We start from the raw sequence: 27,138 nt of genomic DNA, 5'->3' as shown, positions 1-27,138 counted from the left end.
GACACTGTAAGCTTTTTGACCTTTCATGTACCTGTGCTTTATCTTTATATTCAGTGTTGATTTATAACAATGTATTTGTTTTATTGCTGATCACTTTATTGTGACATCATAAAGTTACAGAAGTCCTGACAGCTGGTTTTAAGGCTCAGTTTCTTAACACAGGTTGTGTATTTATCTGTGGACTGAGGCTTTGATACTTTCAAAGTGTTAATATAGAATCTAGTTTTATAATTAAAAAACACGACTACCTTTATACAACATTGTACCTTTAAAAGCTTTAATTCCACATGTAATGAGCAGAAGGTTGTCCATATGTAGATTTAAAATAAATGTTTGTGCAGGTCAAGCTGTTACCACAGTGCTGCATTAGAATGAATGTGATGAAACATTAGAGGAGAGCAGGAAGGTGACCCATTGATCAGAACACGGCAGTGATGTAGTGCTGCATTAGAAATAGAGCGAGTCCTCCTATTATAAGCAATGATTCTAATATATCTCAAGGCTTAACACTCTGGTGATTTAAAAAACTTTTAATCGAATAAGTTTGTCTAGTTAAACAGCGGCGTGTTTACAGAGGGAAGAGATCCAGCTTTATGTGACTGATGGTGCAGAGTATGTGCTCGTGAATGTTGACTTGGATAGGAAATGAATTTGAAGGACTGGATTGTCTGCATTTTTTTTTTTTTTTTTTTGTCGAAGCACCTTTTCTGTAATGCAGTAAACAACTTCTGTTGAAATGAGAAAACAAGCTTGAGATCAAAGCATCACATTTAGCTGTTCTTGTTATTCTAAGGGATGTCACATGCTTGAACGTGTGAGGGTGTGTTTTGGTAAGAACTTGGGAAGGTATAAGGTCTGGGGTGCAGAGACGCCACAGTTTTGTGTTACAGTACATCAATGTGGCAGAAGGTAATAGGATTCGTGAAAGATTTGTCTGCAGCACTGCTGATGGATTGAGTTAGGACTGGCTGTATACTCTGCTAATGCAGGATAGATTTTGGGATAAAAGGACTAAAGGCCTTCTGCTGCAGCTGCATCAATTCATTTGGTTGAAAATTCCCAAGGATATGACTCCATTCATCATCTGACAGGCCTAATGAGTTTGTGTAGATAAGAATCGACAAAGCTCCTATTATTGCTAATTCACTTTACTACCATGGAGACAACTCTGTTGTGGATTATAGATATGTAATCTTGTTAAATGACGAGTGTTGATGTGATTACAACAGTATAATGTTGATGAAGCTCTGCGGAAACTGTTTGTTGTTTGTGTTCCTCTTTTTTGACCCATAAAGACCTCCAATATATCAGTCACATTTACATCTGTCCAAGTCCAAGCAAAATCCAGAGTGGAATAGTTGTGAGGAGTGATATTCAGTTAAGGGTACATACATAGTTAGACACCCATACTTTACACCTCTACTGTGTTTTATTTTGAAGTGTTGATCCATAAGAGGATAGATTTACGGTTTAAAGAACCAAAATTTCTCAGACTCCTTTCTGATTGGTTGACTGTTTTCTGAGTGATCCAATAAAAATACAGCAGATTTCAGGCAAAACACTCAGAAACCAAATCAGGGTTGTTTGGTGGATACACATGGGCATAGGGAGTGGTTGAGAAAGATAACTGTTGTTGTGACATCACAAAGTTACAGAAGTCCTGACAGCTGGTTTTAAGGCTCAGTTTCTGAATACAGGCTGTGTGCATTTCTCTTTGGACTGAGGCTTTGATACTTTCACAGTATTAATATAGAACCTAGAGCTGCTATATAATCAAAGAACACAGGGGCATCTACCTTTGTCCTGTATGGGACCTTTAAGCCAAGTCTCTTTCTTTGAGACACCCAGGTTGTCTGTTGTTCATAACTGATTCTGACACATGCCACAACTATTGGTGGTCAGATTGTAGGATTCTGGGCTTGGGAGAGCTGCCACTGTGCTGCCTCTGTCTGTCAAAAGTTGTAATACCATAATCCCAGAAAGATGAAGGATTGTCTGCCAGATCAGTAGAGAATGGAGGGTTTGGCGGTGAATAGTTTGCCAAGTCGTCTGCCACAGAAAGCAGAGGCAGACCGCCAGGTACCCCTTCAACCCCCAACCTCACCAGGGTTGGTGACCATCTGGTTCCTGTTGCCCCTCCCAAACCAGCCCATTTTTAAGTGTCTCATATGCAGTATGTTCAAAGTCAACCATTTTAAAAACCTATTTTTTATGCTTTTGATTTGAAGGGATGCAACTGAGTTGGTCATATTTCTTAAAACCCAAAGACATTCAATTTACTATTGACGTAAATTATGAGAAGTTACATTTTTCATATTTTAGAATTAAAACTAATGAATTTTGAGCTACAACTAAGACATTCTAGTCTAAATTGTTGGGTTGTTTAATCTTTCATTCTCTAATCAATCAAAGTTATTGCCTGTATATCAAATTTTGGCATTTCCATATTTTGATTTGTCATTTTAGAGGAAAATAATCCTCAAATCCTGATCAACACAGTATTTTCTCGTCTTGAGGTAGCAAACATGAGTTTATCTCCTTCCAGGCTGGAGGAGGAGGAGGAGGATGAGGAGGTCGGCGGTTGATGTGGCTGTGGGTTTCTAGCACTCATGTGGTCTGTTTGTTTGCACGTTTGCCAGCAGTGTGCCACAGACTGGAACAAACCCCTGCCGGGATGTATTAGCCTGCTGGAAACCCCTCGCCTCCAAACGGCTAAAGATTTTGTTGTCATCTTCGACTGCATTGCAGCAGGACGCCTGGACGTCTTTACCAGCCCAGCCAGACGCGCTTGCGCTGACGTCCTCCTGTCTGTCATTGCTTGGCAACAGACACGTTTTCCAGCCCGTCCTCCCAAGGTCGCCGCTTCCATCGTGTTAATTGAGTTCTGCCGAGCTGAATTGGATTCCACAGTCAGTGCAGTGTTTTTGTTAACAATACAAAAGATTTCTCTCTTTCTGTCACACAACACCTTGAGAATATCACCTCAAGTCCTGCTCTGCTTCACAGCTCAGCAGTGATGATTCAACCTGTATTTGGAAGAGTTTAGCTCTTCCCCTCATAGGTTTACAGCATTAGAGCCAAAAGTTTTGGGGGGGAAATTGCATCAGCAGTGAACAGAAAATCCAAAGGTGAGAATAAGCCTCACACCAGATGTGAGGATTTGTGGATATAACCAGGTGACATTCACTCTCCTCCGGACTTCAACAAAAGATGATCGACTGCTCGATGTGGCTGTGAATGAGATATAAAGATGAATGAAGCCCATCACTGCCTCTGCTTCATGCTGCACCACCCGCCATTAGCTTCTTTCATCGGGTTGAGAGAGGAGAGAGTCATGAATAATGTCCCAACGTGACGCCGTGTGGACTTTTTTCTGAGCCACCTCACGTATTATGCATGAGATCACTTCCAGTCCGAGGCGTTCGGGTCGAAGACGCGGGGACAAGTCGGCTCTCATCCAGCAAACCACTTCCTCCTTGATTTGGCTCGATTTTGCATTGTCATCCTCCTTTAATTAACCCCTTAGTAAACCTGCTGCTCAAAGACATGTGTGATTGCCTCTGCCAGGCCCCATCCTGGTGAGGAAGGGAAGGGGGAGAGGAGATGGAGATGGAGAGAAGGGAGAGGGGAGGGGGAAGCTGGCAGCAGCAGTAGCAGGGGGTGAAAGTGGAAGAGTGAGGTAGTCCCTTTTCTTCCTTTCTCTCTCTCGTTACCATTTCCTCTCTGGACTCCTGCTCGTCTCACAGCTTCTAGCTCCTCTGCCAGGTGGGGCTTGTTGCCTCCCGTGGCCGTAGGCGCGGTTCAAACCCACAGCAGAGCAACGTCTTGCGAGGAGAGACGTCAGGCAGCCCTCCATCTCTCCGAGGTGAGTGGAATCTGCTCCACACGCAGCAACTTCTGTTCTGTCTGGAACCTGTGGCTGATTGATCGTGCCTTTGTGTTTGTGTTTGTGTTTTGGGGGCCACACAGTGCATCGTTTACTCTGATAGCTGCTCTCTTTGTGCTTCCACATCACAGTCAAAGAGAAAAGTGAGCCAATCACCAACTTTGGCAGCAGGAAAAAGAAGAGGGAAAGTCATTTGCAAGGAGGTCTTGTTTTATAATTGCAAGAGCTCAGAGGCATTAACTGGGATTATGGTACTTTACAGGCAAATGAGGATGAGTGCTTTCCTTTTACATTACTGAGCTCTGTTCTTTATGTGTATATATGTGTGTGGGAGACAGAGCGTGAATACAGAAACACTCAGTGCATTTCAAAGTTGTGTGTGTGTGTGTGAGACAGATACTGTAGTCGTCATAGTCATGGTGGTTGGAAACGGGCGTCGTTGTTGTGACTGTCCTTCCTTCCTTGGCACTGCTACTGTATGTGGACAGTCACTGATTTATTATGGTGCATTCAAACTAAATGGCTAAAGACATTATATTTCACTGCCTAAAAATAAACAGAAAAGAGGTAAAACAAAAATGTCTTAATAGAAAGGTTTTTGAAAAGGTCTCCGGTGAGATTCATTGGATCTCGGGGCAAATCTTTTATTCTCTGTCATAAATAAAAACGTATTTGTTCATATAAACATTCTCAGCGCGCACGTTCAGCCTCCTGTTTGCTGTCAGTCAAGCAGCAGGAAAAGCCTCTACGCTGTTAGCTTTGAGGAAGACATCCCCACAAATACAAACTGAGCTGTAGAGGATCAAAGAATGAGGAAAAGGAAATTGACTCACAAGGTGTTTTTATTTTTAATTGCTGTCAGATGAAACCTGTGTCCCTACTGAATGTTTTCTTATCAAAATACACTTTTAATCACATTTCTCGTACTATTTATATGAATTCTTGAATCGAGATAAAGTCTCGATTAATTAATGAATCCAAACTGGCTCTACCTCGTGCCTTTAAAGGCTGTTACATATTGTTTTTGTCCTTCTCTTTTGTTATGTAACAAGTCCACTGAGAGTTATTCACACTGCTCCATCTATCAGACACCCAAAAGTTCAGCCACGTCGCTCAGTCACCATGCAGTAGATTTCAATGCCTTCATCTCATTCGTGTCCTTGATACAGTGTAATCACTCGCTGTTATTTCTCCTCTATTCTACTAATAGCGTTTTTCTCCTCTGGGCCATTGAAGGAACAAGAACCAGTGTATTGAATATTGAATGAGATCATGTTTGCATGGTTGAGTGGCGCCTCAGCAGTGCGTTCACAGCGTCGTGCTGTGACGCCGCAGGAGAAAGTGGAGGATTCGCAATAGAATCTGCAATGGAATAAAAACATTTTGGGAAGGTAGACGACCTGTGACATCCTTATTTGTTTCACTCTTTGCTGTGCTGAAGTCCCATTTTCCAGCTCAGTAGTTGCCTTTTGGCTCGTCAGCAGCTTTATTCCATCTCTTTGGCCTCTAGTGCCTTGCTAATGACACCTCGGAAGATTCTGACAAAGAAGAGGAATCTTTGAATGCTCTGCAATCTCCTCTTTATGGCTCTAGTCATCATACAGGTCCATAGCACTCCTGCTGTACACTGACTGATTACATGGAGTGTGTTATCAGTTGTATTTTTTCCAATGAACAGAACCATCACAGGGGAAATACACTGTGTTGTCAGATGGATTGTTAGGAGGAGACTCCGACTTGTTTCTCACCATCTGTCTGTTTCACTGCTTCTCTTATGAAACACGGGAGAGGAGCCAATCTCCTCTGGAGCATCCCGCTCTGTACGTTGTTGCTCATTGTTAATTTAAGGAGTTATGACACAAAAGTCCGACTCACCCGCCCTCGCTGTAGGGTTATTGAGTTCGCCTGTGCCATTTTGGAGTATTTGCCCCTCCTCCCCCTCCCCTCCTCCCCCCCGCAGCGCTCCATCCCGCAGGAGATATGGTGACGCGCATGTGAAATGTGCAGGTCTGAGGGGGGGAGGAGCCTGACCCGAGGAGTTGGCCTGATGAAACAGTCGACCTATCACAGTCAAGCCATTTCTCTCTGGAGGAGGAGTGCGATTTATTTGATTTATTCCCGTTTAATTATTTGTTCTTTGTTTTCTTTTTCTTTTTTTCATCAAATCTTTATCCATCAAAGTCCACAGCTCATGGATGCTCTTCTTCAGCAGTCCCCAGCCTTCCACTCACACACACACACACATAGAGAAGACACTCATCTATTACTGTTCAGTGAGCAGCTCCTCTGGGCCAGCTGGGGCACTGAGGGTGCAGTGCAATAATAAACGTTTTCCCACTTCTATCTGCAGGGTTTATGAGGGTTTCGATCAATATCAATGACTGAACTCCACTGCCTCAGTCTGTGCTGAGGCATCGGGCTCTCAGAGATCATTTCTGACCACTGGTCTGGGCTGAGATTGGCTTTAAATGGTTCTTCCTGTAATGAGAGCTGGTGCAGTTGAATGGAGGAGTCAGATCCTCTGGTCTAAAATCGAAGCAGTGGTTGATAGAAAGGGAATTCTTATTATAATGTTCATGATCGTGTCTCCTGGTCAGATGATCAGCTGATCCACCACTCCCGTTCTGACCGAAATACCTCAACAACATTGGGACGGATCGACTTTTGTTTCAAATATCAAACTTGAACATCTTACAGTATAATCAACTAGAACTCTGCATCCAGAAATCAGTTGCATCTCTATCACTTCCTGTTCCCTTGTCCTGAAGTCTCTGGTTTGTTGAATGGGTTTAGATGAATGAAATCCAGTCGGCTTTAACACAAGCTCAAGACATCATTTTCATCTTTTATTCTACAACAGGAAATACATCAGTGATTATATACTGTGAGCTTTTATGTCTGTTGCTAGCAATGTCTAAATGAGACAAGAAAGGTTGTCAGGGACGTCTGATGTCATCACAGTGAACATGAAAACTGATCTAGTGACCAATCCACATTTACAACCTTGTTGTCATTCATGAAGATTATCCTGCTAAACCAATTTATATTTAGTTACATTATTATATACAGTACTCCTTTTGGCTTTTTGTCTAGCGAACCATGGTAATGCTAACTTCAGGGAGCTAACTACCAAAGTATATAATTCTTTGGCAATGTTAACATACTAAATTTAAATCACAATCATCCTAAACATAACACTGTTTGTATTAGCATGTTAGGACGCTAGCTTCATGTAGCACACAGCAGAGCGACATTGTCACAGAGCTGCTAGTATAAGGCTGTGGATTCTTTTTCTGCTCATTGTCAAATAAACATTTATGTGACGTTAATCTGTCCCGGCCTGTTAAAGGTTTATTGCACTTGGCAAACACCAGGGACAACAAAGGAACTCACTCTTGTGTACTTTATCCCCTTGAGATTAGTCTGATTTGTTTGTGCTCCAACTATTGCTACAGTATTATCCTGTGGTTTGTCTATATCCTGCATGGAATTATGAATATGTTTAATACTTCCTTATCCAAGTTTCCCCAAGTTAATTTGTCCTTTGTTTCCATTTTAATACAGCGAGTTAGTTTTCTTGTTATTGTGTTCCACAAGAATAACTTACCTAATTAACACAAGTTTGCTTTAAGATTGAGCCTATATTTACAGAAGTGACGGCAAAAAGCTAAAGGGAGTCTTTAGTTTGTGATTATGACTCAGAGACATTCACTGTGACTCATTATGTTAATTAAGAAGGAATTACCCAAAAAATAGGTTTAATCATATTACCCACAGTTGAGATTAATTCCTCAGAAAAAAAACGAAGACTTTCAGGATTGTTTTAGAGAGACCACCCGAGGAGCAGAGAGCGATCTGCTGCAGCCAGAGGAAACTCTCATGTTTAGATAAGAAGTGGAAGTCAATGAGCTTCTTCACAGCCATCTGCCTCCACTTTGCATGTTATGGCGATAGGCTCCGTGACAATCCTCTCAGCACTGCCGTTTCATCACTCCTCTCCTTGTATTACCCAAATAAATCTGCAGCACTTGATGTTATCAAGTCCAATTTGTCTCAATTTGGAGGAAACTATTAGTGGGATGGGAAAAGTGAACCTCCTCCTCACTTTAAAAGATGCTTGAAAGATTTCCTGAGGTCTGCAATTTGGCAAAAGGAGCAATCAGCACTCATAAAGGACCATCTGTGCCTTTGATCTCCCCTGAACCTCATCCTTAAAGCACGGTTCTGCCTAAAAGTGGGTGGTTATATGCTCTCAGAACCAATATTTGTATCTATCAAATGAATATAATTATACATATAGACAGAGATCTATGTGCACCTACTGGCAAAACCTCTTTTGGACTTGAGCCAAGTCACTTTGGACCAGTTTGTTTTGTTGGGAGCTTTAAAGAACAGCTCCATCTGCCCCTGTTGTCTGTCACGCGCTGAACACCCCCCCCTTCAGAGGGAGGGGCAGGGAGCAGCGCAATCCCCCTGTCACTTCTGAGGCAGGTAAAGGCAAACGTAGCGGAAACTTCAAATCAGATCAAGGTGACCTCACTGGCCCCGCGTCACCACAGAAAACTTAAAGGCCCCGCCCATCACCAACAGCTCATTTAACCTTGACGTGGTGTCACAGCGGAGGAAGTCAGAAGCAGGAGGCAGGTGTCAGATGAAGCTGCCCTCGGCTCCAAACAAAGCCTTGGTATCAGTAAGACGGGCTTAAACGCAGATGAGAGGAAATGATTAAAGGGAAACGGGCCAGGCCTGGGTGTGTGTGTGTGTGTGTGAGAGAGAGAGAGCAACACACTGGGTTTGATTTGTTTTTGATATCAGAGCTCCACACGCTCTTAACAGCAGTCTTCTTTTTTATTAAAGAGCCAAGGGAGAGCACCAAAGCTGAGACTGACAGTGAGGCTACCACTCATTTCATTGTATGACAAGAGTGTATTAAACATCCATCTCCCAGACACTTTCCTGATAATGGCTCTGACTAGAAGGAAAATGACAGTTTAACGATGGTGAAGGAAAAAATTGGTTTCAATGTTCAATCACACAAACAGACATTACCTGTTTTTCTTTGCCTGTTTTCTTTTTCATGGCCGCTTCATTTCTCATTTTAAAACAGTTTTTCAGCCCAAACCAAAAAGAAAAAAAGAAAAAACTCAGTAATGGGGTTTTATTTTCTCTCTTCTAGTTTCCTTTTTCTTTTTCTTTATTTTCTCAGCCAAAAATTCTGCAGAATGTGAATATATTAGATACAGCTATGATGTTCATCCAAGACAGAAGCCTGCAGTGTGCACGTCCATGCAGTTATTACATGTCACAGTCCTGCTTTTGGCCGCGAAGATAAATGATGCTCATTTTAAATCTGTCATAAGAGCAAATCAATTCTTTGCTGCACCAGTGGACAACTGGGTTGCAAGGTGTGTGCTCCTCCCTGTGTTTATTAAAAAGCTTTTACAGGTGACAGGTGATTATTAACTATCTATTAATCTCTATCTGTAAACTCTGCAGCGGCATCTTTACATTTACATCAGCTCAACATATGTAATTTGATGTATTTTACATTGTGTTGAGCCATTAGAAGATATACTTGTTGTATTAAGAACAAAAAAAAGATCTCGATGTAGTTTTACATCTCTTTCTCATCTCTATCTGGAGCTCTAGTAGTTTTGAGCCTGTCTTTTGATTGGCTGGGAGCAGCAACAACTTTTTGTGACATCACAAAGTCACAGAAGTCCTGACGGCTGGTTTTAAGGCCCAGTTTCTGAATTCAGGCTGTGTGTGTTTCTCTGTGGACTGAAGCCTTGAGACTTTCACAGTGTTAATACAGAACCTAGAGCTGATCTATAATCACACTATAGACATCTACCTTTATACAACATTGGACCTTTAAAGAACCTGTTGTTTCATGATCAGACTTAAGATTACAATGTGCAACGTAGGAATGCAATGCAGCTGATGAATGACATGCATGTTTAAAGCGTAACAACCCTTATGGTTATGGATTTTTCTAAACAAACTTGAAATAAATCGATAATGCCGTCATCTTCCCCGGACAGCCTCCGCGCACATCCACACATCTCCAGCTCGCCCACGTCTCCCTCCCTTCCTTCTTCCTTTGTGAGCCTTTTAAAAATGAGTCATTAGTCCCTCATTTTCACCCTGCCTTCGGGTTTCATCCTAGTTTGCGATGAATTATAGATGGCCAGCCCGAATTGACTTGTTGAAAAATTGTAATTAGCTTCTGGAAGTTGTTTTCAAAAAAAAAAAAAATCATGCCACATGCAGGGGGGGTTTCAGATCAGTCAGAGGACAGTTGTTCAGGATCTGAAGCAAATTGTTTCCTGTTTGTACGAAGCTCTTTGTTTTGTATCACTCTGACGCAGATCACACCATTGTGATTTTGTGAGCAATCTTGTGGGCGTAGATTGTCATCTATGTGTGTGTGTGTGTGTCCATTTATTTCTCCTTCAAGATTTAAATGAAACTCTTAAGGATGGTTGGTCAGATTTGTCATGCAAATTAAGGGCGGGGTCTTTTCAAGCTGACACACAAAGGCATAGACAGACTCAGATGAAACTTGACATGTTGGCATGGAAACCAATTAGTATGTGGGGACTGTGTATATCTATAGTGCACATGTGTGTGTGAGCAGCGGTGGTGATGGAGGAGGATGTGTGTGACAGAGGGAGAGAGGACAATGACAGCAAAGAAGAGCTGATAAACTGTTATTGATGGTGATTGATTAAGTCTGATTGCAGAAAATGGATCTGCAGACGACAGAAACATATTTCTGGGGCTTTTTTTCCCGCTGTAACTCAGTGTTTGATCCATATGCTGCTCGTGATGTCTGTCAACCTTCAATAACAGCTAAATAATGATGTTGCTAATGAAGATCCTTTTTATTCCTCTGAGACTCCGAGTTAATGAGAAGCTTAACGACTAATGAGCCAAAAAAGAACTCGAATACCCACAAATCAACGGGGCCATAGAAAATGAGCGCAGCTGTTTGAAGAAAAGAAAATTGGACAATTGCAAATGATCCAAAGTTCTGGGTTTAATTAGAATAAATATATGATGAAGATGGAGGCAGATGGAGAACAAAGAGTGCTGCTTATTCCCCTTTACTTTACTTTTGTTCTTCCACTGCTAAATCCAAGTCACATGGACAGTACCAACCTTTGTCTTCTTGTCTCTTCTGTAGTTGGGACGACAGCAGCTCGGTGAGCAGCGGACTGAGCGACACGTTGGACAACATCAGCACAGATGATCTGAACACACCTGCCTACTCTGCTGTCAGCTCGTCACGCAAAAGCAAGGGAGCACAGGTGAGGACACAAGCGCTAAGCATTTAGTACTGCAGTCTGATGCCCTTTGAAGGTCACTGAGGATTGAACTGTGGGTCATCCAGTCACTACCTTAATGCAGCTTCAAATATCTCAACAACTAAAGGATGTTTTGCTGTGGAGAATATGAATTGTTAACCTTTTTGTAGCCTGACATTTCCTTAGAGCCATCATCAGCTCATTATGTAGATTCATTGAAAGCCTTAGCTGTGTTTTGTGACTAATTATCAAATGGCCCAATGCTAACACACAAAATTAGGATGGTGAACAATGACAGGAGTAAGTTCATCACCTTTAATTGTCGGTGCAAGCTCTTTTTAGATCAGCGGGGCAGAGACGCAAGCTGCGCGGTATTTCCACTTTTCCCTCATCAAACTAAATACACAATCCAACAACTCCAAAATGCTGTCGTGGACAAGTTGTGACCTGCGCATTCACCACGTTATAAAATAATAACGTATAATTATGTAACATTACAACACATGAAGCAAATACTTGCTTTTGAAATCGCTCCGTCTAACACCCAAAATGTAGTTTCGGTTACACAATTCTCTCTCGTAACGTTCCATTATTATTTCATAGTGTGGTGAATGTGCAGGTCACAACTTATCCACCAGAGCGTTTTGGAGTTGTTGGATTGTGTATTTGATGAGTTTGATGAGGGAAAGCCGGAAATACCATAATATGCCTCTGTAGGGTTAGCCGAGCAGCTCTTATCTCTGCCCCGACGATCGTAAAACAGCTTGCACCGTCAATTAAAGGTAACAAACCTACTCCTAAATCTATAGGGATTGTGGCAATGGGTGAATTTGCCAAAATGTTGAAATATCCCTTTAAACATTTTGCTATGCTAGCATTTATTCAAAGTCCAGTCTCACAGAGCACTGATCAGTTGTGACCACACCCAGTCTAGAGACGTTCAACCAGACAGAGCAGTGAAACACTTCTCTCAGGATCTTTGTTAAATGGTGCCATTTGTAAGTTTTTCCATTGCTATGCAGTCAACATTATACATATTTAATACTATTCGATGTAGAAACAAAAATGGCCAAATGTCTTGTCAAGTGGTACAAATAGTTCTTTTACACCCAGGTTTCAGTGAAGTCATCACAAGGAGCATGACTTACTATAATATTCACTTTTACAGAAAGACCCTGCATAGCAAACTGAGCTTGTGGGTGGTTCTAATGATATCACGGCTAATTTTCATCTGTCTTTTTTTTCCTGCTTTATGTAAGTGCACGTCACTGAATTACCCCTTCACTACAACATAAAAGGGAAAATGTTAAAATCAGTCAGAGGAACTGACAGGCTATTAGCACTAAAAGATGGAAGTTGAATCTCCACCAAATTAGACTCTTTCTTCAAATGAGTGACAAACATGTTGGTTGAGCAGGAAACCGAGGCCCTTCTGTGTGTGAGCTCTGAAATCACAGCTGAGGGAATTATCTGCGGACCGGGGCCACTGTGCAGCCCTCCTAGTCGGCTTCGGCCGTGTTCTGCCAAGTATCTTTGGCCCCTCATGAAATACTCAACAGCCTGGGCTCTTAAGAGACTCTGGTGTTGCTAGGGAGACTGGCCATCTGTCAAGGTAGGCTGGTTATCGCTGCGGTGTATGTGTTTGTGTGGGTGTGTTTGTATTCATCCCAAAAGAGGAGATCTGGACACGGGTGATTCCAAAGATAGCGGCGACTTCACGCACAGACACACACCCCGCTGCTCTGTTTGTGCAGGGACAAGTATTTCATCATGGAGGCTGTGTGTGTTGCAGTAGCTCTCCTGAAAGATCATACATACGTAGGTTTTAGCATCTACCCTCAACAACATCTTAAAGGAGACATATTCTGCCCCTTTTCCACAAATTAAAATAGTTCACAGGTGTCTTAAAGACATGTCTGTGACATGCTTCGGTCAAAATATCCCAAGGATCAAACATACAGCTCTTTTTTTATCCGTTCTTAAGAGCACTGTTCAGAATGGCTGGTTTCAGTGCCTGTCCCTTTAAATGCAACTACTGAACTACTGCTCCACCCCTTCTACTGGTACCAGGTAGGGGTGGGGTTATGCACATTCAAAAAAAAACACATGAATTTCAACCTAGAGAGTCTGCAAATTACAGATTTTTTTGTCAATTCTCACATTTTGGTAGACAAACACCTAATATATGTTAAAGAGCCTTCAAAAAGTGATATTTCCATAATATGTCCCCTTTAATCTGCTCCCCCACCCCAGTCTCAGAGAGGAAGCAGGTCCAAGAATGCAGAGCAGGAGGTGAGCAGCAGCTGGGCCGGAGCCGAGGACCTGAAGAAGGTAGAGGAGGAGCTGGAAGCGAGCATGGACCCCAGCAGCGGCTCCTCCCGCTGGAAGTCTTCCTCCTCATCTTCCTCTCAAGCACAGGGCCAGTATGAGGATGCCAGTCAGAAGGCCGCCGCATTGGCCCAGATGTCCCAGACGGGATCGTGGAGGAGGGGCATGACGGCCCAGGTGGGCATCACCCCACCCAGGACCAAGGGTACGTCAGCCACCCACAAAACAGCAGGTAGGAGTCATCATGTTGTTTTCATTCGGACACGGAGTTTCCAGGTTTTCTCTTAAAGTCCCCCTCCCGCGACCCTTTTTGGTTATTTTAAAACCAGCAGCTCATTAGCAATGCGCCTCTGGAGGGTGGGAGGAGACTGCGCTGCCCCGCCCAGCCACCCCCTCGCTACACCGAGCTGTCAAGCCTTTCACCTCTGAGCCAGATGCAGAGTGGGGCGGGAGCTTATAGCACTAGTGCCCTCCCCTGGAGCTGTGACATATCAGCTCCAGTCTCCCTGAAACTGCCAGTTTGCGTCTGCCATTGGTTCACAGCAAATTGAAGGCAGAAAAACTCAGAAATGCAATTTTGCACTTCCTTTTCTGCTGATATGTGCTCTAACATAAGAAAAATGCCACAGGAACATGTGAAAAGCACGAAAAACACGATTTTCATGGGAGGGGGTCTTTAAAGGTCCAGTGTGTAAAATGTAAAACATGGTGGCACAAGATGGCGACACTCTCTAAAGACCCTTGCTATATGTATATATAAAAGAATACACAATTTATTTTACAGCGATTATACACTTATACAAATACATTCATGGGTAGTATATTCAGTTTTTGCCAGTAAACCTTGCCAATTATTACACACTGGACCTGGTCCTGTTTTGGACAAGTTTAAAACTATTTGATTATTCTTTTCACCAACTAATTTCCACACAGTCCACACAGCAACTTTAGCAGATATTGGTTTTCAATGCAGCTGAGCTGTGATAAAGCAAAGCTCTGGCTTCCGGCCAGGATTCACACTCATTTGGCTCTTCCTGCTGCGCCACATCACAGGTGATAAAAGCCAGAGCCAGAGCAGGAATCTGCTGAGGGTAATGTTTTTGTATTTGTGCTAATAAGTGTTTATGTAAATTGACAGGCAAAACCGACGATGCCAAGGCCTCAGAGAAGGGCAAGGCACCTTCCAAGAGCTCGGCGGGCATCCAGCGCTCCCCCTCAGACGCTGGGAAGAGCAGCGGGGACGAGGGGAAGAAACCCCCCTCCGGCATCGCGCGCCCACCCACCACCGGCTCGTTCGGATACAAGAAGATCCCAGGTCCCAGCGGCACCCTGATCACCTCTAGCGGCGCCACGCTCGCCAGCGGCTCAGCCACCCTGGGCAAGGCGCCCAAATCCTCGGCCGCCCTCGGCAAAGGCGCGGGCATCGGCGGCGTGCGGAAGACCAGCCTGGACGGCTCGCAGCCCGAGGACGACGGCATCCTGCTCAGCTGCGGAGGCTCCAAAGTGACCCTGCAGTACCGCTCCCTCCCCAGACCGGCCAAGTCCTCCAGCGGCGTGGCGGCGGGGCGCAGCGGCCACCGCTCCAGCTCCAGCAGCATCGACTCCAACGTCAGCGGCAAGTCGGCCGGCGGGGCCATGACGCAGACAGGCACCAAGCGCAGGGACGGGAAGGTGGGCTCGGACCGCTCGGACCGCTCGGACCGCTCCAGCCCCATCACCATAAACCAGACGGACAAGGAGAAGGTGGCGGTGTCGGACCAGGACCCGGCAGCCGGACTCTCCACATCCCCCAAGTCCAGCCCCACCTCCACCACGACGGGCCAGACCGGCCTCAGGCAGCCGGGCTCCAAGTACCCCGACATCGCCTCCCCCACCTTCCGCAGGTCAGAAACCACTAACACACCCCCCTGCCTTCACTCTGTCCTTGTCTGTCAGTGTGTTTCTACGTGAATCCAACATCTCACCACATTCCTCCTCAGTCCCTGAAGTATCAGCACAACTTGGGGTTTTTACAGTCCAGCGAGCAGGACTTTAGACGGTGTAAAAGGAGGTTTTCAGTGGTGATAAAGCTTTACCCTGACTTTAAAGGGATAGTTCACCCAAAATTGAAATAAATCAAAATTGAAAAAACTCATTATCTACTCACCCTCATGTGGACTAAGGGCTGGGAGAAGTTTCAGAGTCCTCCGTGGCTTCTCTGAGTTACTGGGGGTCTCGGCGTAGCAGTGCATGTCCATATAACGGTTGCAAATGGATACCAACTGTCTTCGTAACAAAAAGACACACCAAAAAACATCCAAATACCTCCATGCTACTCGTCCGTCTTGTATTGAACCCCCGAAATGCGAAATTGTCCCGAAAAAAATTAAATAAGTCTATATTTCAAGCTTGTTTTGTAGTGGAAGCTTCTCGAAGCTCCTCTTCCCGGTTCGTCAAATTTGTACGAACTGGGAAGAGGACAGACCCCGGTTCGTCCAAATTTGACGAACCGGGGAAGAGGAGCTTCCGCTACAAACAAGCTTGAAAGATAGACTTATTCAATTTTTTCCGGGACAATTTCGCATTTCGGGGCTTCAATACAAGACAGACATTACATACTAGCAGCATGGAGGTATTTGGATGTTTTTTGGTGTGTCTTTTTGTTACAAAGAAAAGTGGTATCCATTTGCAACTGTTATATGGACATGCACTGCTACGCCCAGACTCCCTGTAACTCAGAGAAGCCACGGAGGACTCTGAAACTTCTCCCAGCCCTTAGTCGACATGAGGGTGAGTAGATAATGAGTGAAATTTCAATTTTGGGTGAACTATCCCTTTAAAGTGTGTGTTACTATATTAATCTCAGATGTGTTTGTTTGCACAAAGTCAGTATAAGACACTTAAATCATATTTCACTGCCTTCATGAGTGAGTTTACTTGGCTGCACAGCCCCGGGTTTGCCATCACCCAGATAGTTCCCTGGTTGTAGGTTTGCAAGTGAAACACATCTTTACCCTGAAGATGATGGTCTGATGGTTCTTCATTCAGCTCAGGCAGATCCAGCTCAGCAGTCTCAATCAAAACAGACAGGAGACAGGAGTTTCTCTGCACACCAATTCCTGACTCATTACAGGCGTGCGTTCGGCAGGCGTGTCCAAACATCCGTCCCATCCGATTTGTCAAGCCGACCTGTTTCATCTGCATGTCTTCAAGCTCTTTTTTTTTATTTCTTCAAGAGAGTGTCATCTATATATTTTGTGTGATTGTGATGACAGACTGGGACGGGGCGCGAGCCGAGTAGCAGGCTGTCGGAGCATATGTGGGCGGCGAACAGGGTTGAGTGGCCTCGCAAGATGAGGTTATTTAAAGTCACAGGGTTGAAATGGGCAAAGCTGTGAAAGCAGATGTGTCGATGTAAATTACCGAGAGCTCGCAGACGAGGAGAGGTGGAGGAGTTTTTGCTGCGAGGGACGAACGTGGTGTGAGGTCCAGCTCGGTATTTCATCTGCAGTTTGAAGACGGTGTTACAGTAAAGATGTGAGGATGTCTTACTGTTTTCAACCTGTTTACACATTTGCCTCTTGATGCTTGTGGAAATGACGGAACATTATGGGTACTACAGGGAAAATAGAACTCTGAAATTTTCAAGAATAATGTCATAATATTGCAAAAAAATCTTTTGTTACAAGAAGTAAAAATGTCAAATTTTGAGAGAGAAAAAATCATAATTTTACAAGCAACCCACAAAACAGGTGAAAGGACAGTCGGTGCAGCCTGAGCTGTTTGGCAGCTGCTGTTTCTCTGTCTAACAACAGAACAGATTCAGTTTCTTACTTTTCAATGTCCTGAGGCTGAGATGATGACGATGAGCCCAAAGGTGAGGTATTTCCATATTTGTGAAGTTGAAGTGCAATTCAACAGTATATTTCCACTCTAAAACAACACCATAAAGGGGAATTGCATTTTTTTTTTTACAATCTGGACCTTATTTCTAGCATAGAATACGATAATTTCCTCACCCTGATAACTTTGGTGTCATTACAAGTCGTTCCGACGAATTAGATCCAGCCGAGAGCCGCGTATATCCATATAATGCGAGTCTATAGTGCAGCCTCTAAATAACGCATTATCTGCCGCAAAACTCATTCATTTCACCAATATTTTGTTATGATAGGCTAGTGCTATTCCCCTCTGAGTCCGGGGTGACCTGTTATCAACATCCGGCGTCTGTAGGTTGACCTACTAACCTCTGACCTGGATGATATCATCTCCGAGCCCCGCGCTTGTTTTCCTGAAAGTTTCGCAACAGATAATGTGTTATTTAGAGGCTGCATTCCGCTGCCCTGTAAACTCACATTATATGGATATACGCGGATATATTTCGTCGGAACGACTTGTTATGACACCAAAGTTATCTGGGTGAGGAAATGATCGTATTTTATGCTAGAAATAAGGTCCAGATTGTAAAAAACGGCAATTCCCCTTTAACTTAAATGTCCATATAATCGGTAACAATATGACGTCTCTCTCATGAAATAGGAGTTTATTTCTGTAATATTATGAGAATTTTTAGTAAAATTATGACTTTATTCTGGAAATTTCAGATGTATTTTTCCTTAATGTCGTCTTAATTATCTCTCATATGTAATAAATGCGGAAATACGGTTTCATATATGATATATAATATAATCTTTGAACTCCAAATTGTGCCACAGTCCTTTATGTTCCAGTATGGCTCTTGCAGATGCTCATCACTTGTCCTTTGAGCATGTCTGAATGACCACACCCACCTCTCTACCCTCAGATTGTTTGGTACCAAAGCCAGCAGCAAGGCCAGCTCTCCGGGCACGCCCGACTCTGGCAAGTGCCCGTCATTACTGGGCAGCCCCCACGGCACGCTGGCAAGGCAGGCCAGTCTGGACTCGCCCTCCTCTGGCACGGGGAGCCTGGGCAGCGCTGGCGGCCTGAGCGGCGGCAGCAGCCCGCTGTACGGTAAAACCCCAGACCTGTGCACTGACTCCCCGGCCTCCAGCCCGGCCTCTGGCCTCTCCCTGCCCTCCAACGCTCGGCCCTGGCCTGCCTGTAGCTCGTCAGCTGGCAGCAAGGACACACTGAGCTGCCAAAGCATGACCAGTCTGCACACCAGCTCTGAGTCCATTGATCTGCCGCTGGGCCACCACGGGCCAAAGGTTACGCGAACCGGCAGTGTCAAGTCCACCCTGTCAGAGGGGTGAGTAACAGGAAATACGATTGGGCTGAATCGTATTCATTGTTTCATTTGAGAACAGAGACAAAAAGTGTATCTCTTAACCCCAAGGTGTAGACATAACACGAGTAAACCCGAATAATAACAGTGATTATCATAAGTAGAAAAGAAGTCACTCATTCAGCACAGTTTGGTTGGATTTAAGTTTATTTTTCTGGCATGGTTTTAAAAGATAAAGTTCAGTTTGTTTAAAAGTTGTATCACTGAATTAATTACAGCTTATATAATGATGACTGCACCCACCTGGCCTGGTAACTAACCAGGCAGCATCCCAGAACTGTAAACCAGTCAGGACACTCTCCCTCTCAGCCATGCCAGAAAAAAGTTCCACAACAAATTCAGATCATTTCAGACGCTCATTCCCATGAGAAGTCTTTATCAGGGTGTTTCCATTGTTTTGTCCACACACTGTGCATGCACTACATCACACCAGTCAGACAGGACACATGGTTATTTTCCCTCATTAGCTTAGTTGTATGTCTCAAAAATGAAACAATTGATTTAAATATTGCCTGTGTGTGTAGTTGTTGTCTGTTATATTGTGTTACATTAGTTAACGTCTTAAGTGTTTCCTCCATGGAGTACATCCGTTTGCATATTGTTCGTGTGTGTGTGTGTGTCGCAAGTCAAGTTTATGATGTGGCCAAAGTTTTGCAGTGTCCATCTAATTCACTCATCCTCTGTGTTTTAACAGCATGCCTCTTGACAGAAACACGCTTCCCAAAAAGGGACTGAGGTACAACACATGTGCAGCCACATCTCAAAGCTCATTCGCATACATCATACGCATACATTTGCATGAAAATACCAAGTTTACCAGCTCTACTTTCATGATGTTGTGAATGTGTGTGTGTATGGTATCTACAGCAGCAGTGATTCCCAACCTGTGCCTTCATGAATGAGCTAAAAATGATGTATAATTGGTTAAGACTGATCATTAGAATTAGAAGCAGTTTACTCAAAGTCGTGGATAAATAAGTGAAATAATTTGATTGAATTCATGGGTAAAAGTTGCAAGACTGATTAGTAATAGATTCAAGAGAATTGATTTTTTTAGGAAAGATATTTTAAAGTAATGAAAAACACTGAAATATTTCAAATGATATCTCTTTAAAGTACTCATTGTAAGTCGAGTTGTCACTCAATAATTTAAGGTAATGGATAACCAGTAGAAATAGCTGTTCTGAAATAAGGTTGGGAACTACTGATGTATGAATTAGAAAATCTTGAAATGATGTTTTTCAGCCTTCACACTGCACAGATCCACTCGCTGTGGGTTCATATTTTTTGCAGAATGCACTATAGTGGTGGAGGAAAAAATCAATACAGCAAAGTATCACGATATTTTGCATGACAATATTGTATCGACATACAGACCTCAAGTATTGATCTGAACTGAACTGCAGTTCATCTTATTGGAAAAAAGAGATGTTAAGAAAGTTTTCATTTGGAGTTGAAAAAAACTAATAAATTGCAGTAAATTGCAATATTTTAAATATCGCAATAATATGGTATTGAGACACAAGTATCGTGATATATTATTGCAGTGTTGCATGGCCTCTGGTGATTCCCACCCCTAATGCATAACTGTTCATAGAGAAGAAATATAAAATACAATCCTATCAGATTTCTTTATTTTTTTCAAATGAGCTAAAGCTCCAACTGAAATGATAATAGTCCCACTGAAGCTGTAAGTCTGATGCAGTGTGAACGCTGCCTCGGATGATGGACAGTCTGCATGTCTGCCTCTCTGTGTGCAACCTCATCCTCTTCTCATCTCACGAGCTGCAACAAAACGCAGCAACCAGCCTCTGCGACAGAGCAGCTCCTCCTCAGCCTCCAAAACATTTGCTCCGTTAACCCGAGGCCAAGTCGGCCAAAGTAAGTCGGATGTATATTTTGGATTTAGCCGGGACGTAAGCGAGAGAGACAGAAAAACCATAGCCCATTCATCACAGTGGCACAGCCTCTGCAGGGAGCAGCCTCTCCGGCCAATTAGATGTTACCGCTGCAGAGGAGCTGGAGGGGGCCGCACTGGTTTCAGACCATTCTTTCATTTTGATAGCATTTGGAGCTCACTTTACTTTATTGGGCCTAAAAGCATCTGATCTCATGTTACACTCTGTGCCCGGTGGAAGCGATCAGTTCAGTACAGACTGGAGCGTTTTCTTCTTCTGACCACGGATTTTTACAGCCGTCTGTTCACATCTCAAAGCAAATGGTACTTTCCTTTTTTTGCCTCATCTTCCTACAAGTGGAGCTTAGACTAATAATTGCCCCCTTCAGTCACATGAATAAGCACGTTGGTCTTCCTAATGGGCGTTTTGAAAAGGACTAAGCAAACTGAGTCACACACACTGACCCTCGGATATTTCAGTCTGTTCCATTTCAACTCCAGCGAGGGCCGAACGCCGCCGTGTCACACCATTCAGCGCCAGCTTAGACACCCAATCCCCTGGTGGAGAGAGTATGCAGCGCGGGGCGCGCGGGAGGGGGGTGAAGCGGGGTCAGATGTGACAAGTGTAGTAATGGGGTCGTTGGAAAGGAAGACGCGGCTGAAAAGGGATGAGTGCAAACTCAATTATCATCCTCAGAGGATTAAATATGGCCGATTGTCATGTGTGTGATAAGGGCCTTCTGCTGCCAAGCCACTTTAGAGCTGGAGAGAGAAGAGGAGATGAACGGCTGTGTGTGTGTGTGTGTGTGTGTGTGGCAGCTTTGAGACAGAGTACTGTATGTGTATATAGTATATGACGGGGTGTGTAGATGTGTGCATGTGTATATCTGCGTGGTGCAGCTGCATGTTTCCTCACATTGCTTCTATTTTTAGCTCCACACTCATTTCACCAGTTCACAGCTGAACTGCTCGGACTTCCAAATATCTCCGTTAGCAGCCGTGAGCTGACATCTTTTACTCTGGGGGGGTTTTCAGGTACCCTCCGTCCTCCAGACAGACGTCCCACGAGGAGGGGAAGGAGTGGCTGAGGTCCCACTCAACAGGTGGACTGCAGGACACAGGCAGCCAGTCCCCACTGTCTCCTCCAGGAGCCTCCTGCACCACCACGGGAAAATACCACTACTCCAACCTGCGTGAGTTTACAGTGATAAACTCTTTACTCACTTCACAGTGTCAACGTGTCATTTTCATTCACCTGAGGCTCATTTTAATGAACATTACTAATAAACCAAGTAGTAGAATAGCAGCCAAAAGTCAAAGGTACGTAAAACATGGATGAGGTTTGTCTGATGCGCTTGAGCCAATGAGAACAGAGGCTCAGAGACTTCTTTCTGCTGATTGGTTCACTGACCTGTTGTTACTGGAGCTCAGGAGAGAAGCCTGAGAGAGGAGATGGAAAACTACACTGACCACATATAAAGTATATCTCCCTCTGGGTCGACACCTCAAATACAACAAAAATATGAAATGTCTAAAAAAGGAAACATGCAGAAACATATGTGATAGTAAATACAAGAGCTCGGTAATTAAATCATAATTTTTTCATGGAGAAACCAAAATATCTCCATTAAATTTGAGCAGATTAGCACCATTAGTAGCTGTAATAAGGCTCTTAGTTGTATGAATGAATTAAATTGTTTATTTCTTTATTTATACACCAACATCAAAAACCATTTTGCGTGAACAATTTAGCCAGCATATATTATACATAATTGCAACCGTACATTTCACACAAAAATCATAGTGACCGAAAAGGGAATAGGCTGAAGCCCAAGGCTTATATCCTATACACTCCATAAAACGAGATAACCTAGAATATCAACAGTACAAAATAATAAGATGAAAAGAATCATTACTGTTATTTATAATTATTCATTATTTTACATAAGGCTTTAAAATTAACTCATCACTGACCTTATTCCAAATTTTAACTCTCAAGACTGAAACACATTTGTATTTTACATTAGTTCTCACTTTACACATTTCGGAAATCAATAACCCTCTTGAATTATAGTCTCCTTTTCTTAATTTAAATAATTAAAGAGTACAAACTGGAAGACTGTTATTCTTTACTCGAAAAATTATTTCCATTGTTTTGAAAAACACAATATCTGAAAATTTGAATGCACAAGATCTTATAAATACTGTAGTGGGTTAGTAGGTTCACAATAGCACACTTTGTTTATTATTCTAATTACTCTTTTTTTAAGTTTAACTATAGGATCTCTGTTTGTTTTATATACATTTCCCCAGACTTCAACACAGTATGTCAAATATGGGAATATAAGAGAATAATCTAACATGAATGATCGATCAGTGATACACTGGTACAAATATTTTATTACTGTAACTCTGATCTCCTTTCTCCTCGGTGCAGTGAGTCCCACCAACATCAGCCAGTACAACCTGCCACCAGGCAGCAGCAGCATGAGCCGCTCCAACAGCATCCCTGCCCAGGACTCCTTTGACCTGTACGGAGAGGGTCACCCACTGGGTGGCAGCGCTACCTCCCTGGAGGACCGACCACGGGCCATCAGCCGCTCCGGCTCCTTCAGAGACAGCACCGACGAAGGTGGGACGTGCTCTTAAACACGCTCTTTAAATGAAGTGACGCCTCGCTACAAGAAGCCATTAGAAATAATTGAAGGGCCATGTTCTCCACAGCACAGTCCCCGCTCATAAAGCACTTCAGTATCAGGCCGAACGAGCTCTCACTGTGTTCACACTGAGAGGGACTCGGCCGGTCGCTGGCTTTGATTTAACATGCTGTGATTATGTCCATATAGAGGTCAACTTTAACAAGGCCAGCTGATATTTTCCTCTGGCTTAGACCTTACATCCTCTGAATGACTTCCATTAACCAGCAAGAGCTAATCAGTCAAGTGGGTAATCAAGGATAAATAAGAAAGGAATTAAAATGACATTAGAACTGGTTCAAGGTCAGTTTCAGTAGAGCTAGAACATGGTATGAAGACATATTAATTGAATGTGTAGCACTGACCCAGTGTTTCACAGCAGTATTTATAATCAAGCTGTCTACAAACCTTGTTAGTCACTGGTCTCTGTGTGTTTACAGTCCACGGCTCCTCACTGTCTCTGGTCTCCAGCACTTCTTCACTCTACTCTGCAGTAAGTAGCTCAGCAGCTTCTCCTCCTCAATGTACAGCTCTCCAGTAACAGACATCTGCTGCTTCTCTGACTCCTGATCAGCATTAAAGCGTCATTGTTTTTGATTTCAAATGTATCAGATTACAACATGTAAATGTCTAGATATTGATAACCCAGCCTTGTAGGAGTTCTTCAGCCTCTCTCCACTCATTGTTTTGGTTTTTGCAGCAAAAAATGTCAGATAAACCAACTGAATGTAAATGACTCAGAATCAAACTGTGACATGAACAACTAGCTGGTGAAACTAACTGAGCTTATAGTACAAAAATAACTAGATCTAGTCCAAAAGCTAAAATGATAGAATATGTTTGACTTTCAGAAACATAATAAATGCTAATGTGGGTCCATACAAAACAACATCCCCAGGTGTTGTGTTTACAGCTTGTTTGATGCCCAAAGTGGCCAAACAGTCAGGTTTATGTAGATTTGAAGGGTTTGATATTGTTAGAGCACCTGCAGCTCACAGCACTGACACTGACATTTTAATCTTTGCTCTAAAAAAAGCTATATTAAAAAAGTAACAACTTTAAAGCCTAAATCAAACTAAAACACATTAAATAGCTTCACACCTGTCAGCTTGTGATTCAGAGGGCATTAAATCAGAGCACCTGGCAGATCAGTGTAATGAAGCTCTGAAGTCAGCGTGATACAGTCAGAGTTCTAGGGAGAAGAATCGATCTCCACCTGTTTCCCTCTGCAGTCACAGGCTGCAGAGGGAAGGCCTGGACCAAAGACAGTTTGATTAACAAAGTTTCTCCTCCGGTGGAATTCATTTTGTTTTTCTGTCCGATTCACTGATCCACTTCAACCCCAGTGGAATTTTAATTTAAGTTGGGTTTAACTTTCTTCCTCTGTGTGTGTCGGCCTCTTCATCATCCCTCCTCCTCTTTGGAATAGAAATGTTTCTCATTGTGCATAGTCATTTTTTTTTTTTTTTTTAAGTATTGAAAAGAAGTTGATATTCCACTTTTTTCTAAACCAAGTGTTTGTTCTTCCTTCCAGACAGAGGAGAAAGCTCACTCAGAGGTAAGGACGGTAACGCTGTGTCTCTCCGTCTGCTTGCATGATTCCTGAGAGCAGCTCTGTGCTTCACATCAGTAGAGTTGTAGATAATTACAGCTTGGAGCTGGCTGTACTGGCTCTGGTGTAGGTGGGGGGGTTAAGTGCCCCCTCTCCCCCCTGCGGGCTCCTCAAAGATGTGGAATCGGTTCAACGACCTGTGTGTCACGTGCATGTTTCTGCTGCTCTTTGGGAGACTGCTGGTTGTGTGTGTGAGTGTGTGTGTGTGTGTCTTTCTGTTGCACTTCATCTGCCAATCAAAGCACAAACAGTGATATTTGTTCAGATGAATAAAAGCCACTTGGGTTTATATTAATAATCATTTCAAGAAGATTTATCAATAAAATGTATCTCGTTGTATAAAAAGCAGTTTAACCCTATGTTGCATTGCTTTTTGTCAGGAAATCTTTATTCATTCCCTCTTGACTATAAATAACCACACCTCACTACTGTTGCTATAGACCTAATGTATTTACTCATTATAAAAACCTACTGTATCTAATGCATGCCCTGGCCTCTGCCTTCATTCAACATTTTATCACTGATTCTTCTTTGATTTTACACTTTTGTTTTAGATTTCTGTTTGTTTCCCCCTCTCCGTTCTTGTTTATTAGAGCTTTACACTCTTCAAGCTCAAGTTTGGGTCAAACAGTCACTGCAAATGCATCACAGCGCTTGTTTGTCTGAACCCCGGCAGATGGGTAGAGTTTAGCATTGTGGGATGGATCTCTGTCATGGATCAGGACTCAAAGGCTCAGTGTGACTTACACTGGATATGAATGTGTCAGGTTTGACTACACAGTGTTGGAATGGAGGATGAGAAATGAAAACCAACACAGATTACAAAAATGACCCGACTGGTGTTTCTCAATACAAATCTGAACTCCTGAAATGTCAAAAACATAACTGAAATGTCACTATCTGTGCAAATGTCCAGTTAACATCACTGTCAATTCATAATATTAAAGGAGAATTCCAGCCATTTTTGACCCCTAAATCGTTCTCCTGATGGTCCCCCAGTGTTGGGGGGAGCAAAAAACACGACTAATATTGGTGCAGGCAAACCGGAGTTACACCATGGCTACCTGGCGCTAGGGATAGCGACAAGGCTAACCTATGGGGGCAATTCTTTCAACCACAAAAAACAATCAAATATCTATGGTACATCATGACTCGAATCCTTACGACACACCACTGAACTCATATATTGTACAGTATAAACAGTATAAACTTTGTGTTTTTGCATGTAGTCACTCACCTCAGACAGCCTAACTCATAGAAAGACATTGTTGTGATGATTTCTTTACAAAAATAAACGGTCAGAGTTATTATGGACATTACCACTGCACTGCTCGACCCTTTATTTTTATTTTTTTGGGGGGGTCAAAAATGACCGGAATTCTCCTTTAACGTCACTGTCAATTCTTAATATTAATATGAAAAAACAGACACAAAGTTTAACGTCATTAGAACGTTTTTGATAGTAGTTTTTGAAGGAATCATGTAGATCTCCATCCTTTATTTACATGGTCCACTTTGGTAAACTCACACATCTGTCTCTTTGCTCGTGACATTAGAAACAGAATCAGGTATTTGCAGATACTGTCTGACCCAGCTGAGGAACTAACCCTGTAGCTCTTGCTTTGCCGCTCAGAGTCTAACATGAGTAAATCCAGTGTTGTGAAAACCTCTGTCTCTCCAGCCACATGGGTTCATGCTGTGTGATGGGGGCATGCAACATAGTGTTAATGTGTACTCTTTTTCTTTTCAATCAAGGGCCAAACAGTCCAAAATTCCACGGTAATCCCCCACACTTTTACGTTCACACCTCACCCCAGTGTCTTTACACACAAGTATTACCATACACCTGCATTAGTTTCTTCTACATCAAGAAGGGAGTTGCAAGTTCAACAACCTCTTTTGCATTACAATCAATTCCTTCATGTTGCTCCGGAGCGTTAACACACACCTTTACCTCTCTTCTTTTCTTCCCCAACCAGCAAATCAGAAAGCTGCGTCGGGAGCTGGACGCCTCTCAGGAGAAGGTGGCGACCCTGACGTCTCAGCTGGCTGCCAATGTGAGTGTGTTGACTTCAAAAGGCGCCGTCAAAACAGTCGGCACATTTGCATGATAACCCACTGACAGAGAGCTTTCATGAGAGGGAGGAATATAAATCTTTAAGAC

The 27,138-nt window shown here is 43.2% G+C and overlaps 1 protein-coding gene across 1 annotated transcript in view; it reads left to right on the top strand.

Annotated features, from left to right (window-relative positions):
• Positions 1–27,138, top strand: part of nav3 (neuron navigator 3) — a gene marked incomplete at its 5' end in the record, with an annotated part of 225,133 nt that overhangs the window by 171,440 nt on the left and 26,555 nt on the right. The window contains 11 exons of the mRNA XM_083999642.1: positions 11,076–11,199; positions 13,450–13,756; positions 14,663–15,407; positions 18,308–18,733; positions 19,464–19,505; positions 21,702–21,859; positions 23,104–23,298; positions 23,803–23,855; positions 24,897–24,920; positions 26,730–26,753; positions 26,954–27,031. Coding sequence (XP_083855768.1) covers positions 11,076–11,199; positions 13,450–13,756; positions 14,663–15,407; positions 18,308–18,733; positions 19,464–19,505; positions 21,702–21,859; positions 23,104–23,298; positions 23,803–23,855; positions 24,897–24,920; positions 26,730–26,753; positions 26,954–27,031 — 2,176 coding nt within the window. The remainder of the gene's footprint in view (positions 1–11,075; positions 11,200–13,449; positions 13,757–14,662; positions 15,408–18,307; positions 18,734–19,463; positions 19,506–21,701; positions 21,860–23,103; positions 23,299–23,802; positions 23,856–24,896; positions 24,921–26,729; positions 26,754–26,953; positions 27,032–27,138) is intronic.

The sequence above is a fragment of the Trachurus trachurus genome (assembly GCF_905171665.1).
Source record: "Trachurus trachurus genome assembly, chromosome: 23".
Taxonomy (NCBI): domain Eukaryota; kingdom Metazoa; phylum Chordata; class Actinopteri; order Carangiformes; family Carangidae; genus Trachurus; species Trachurus trachurus.
This window is presented reverse-complemented; position numbering and strand designations above follow the sequence as displayed.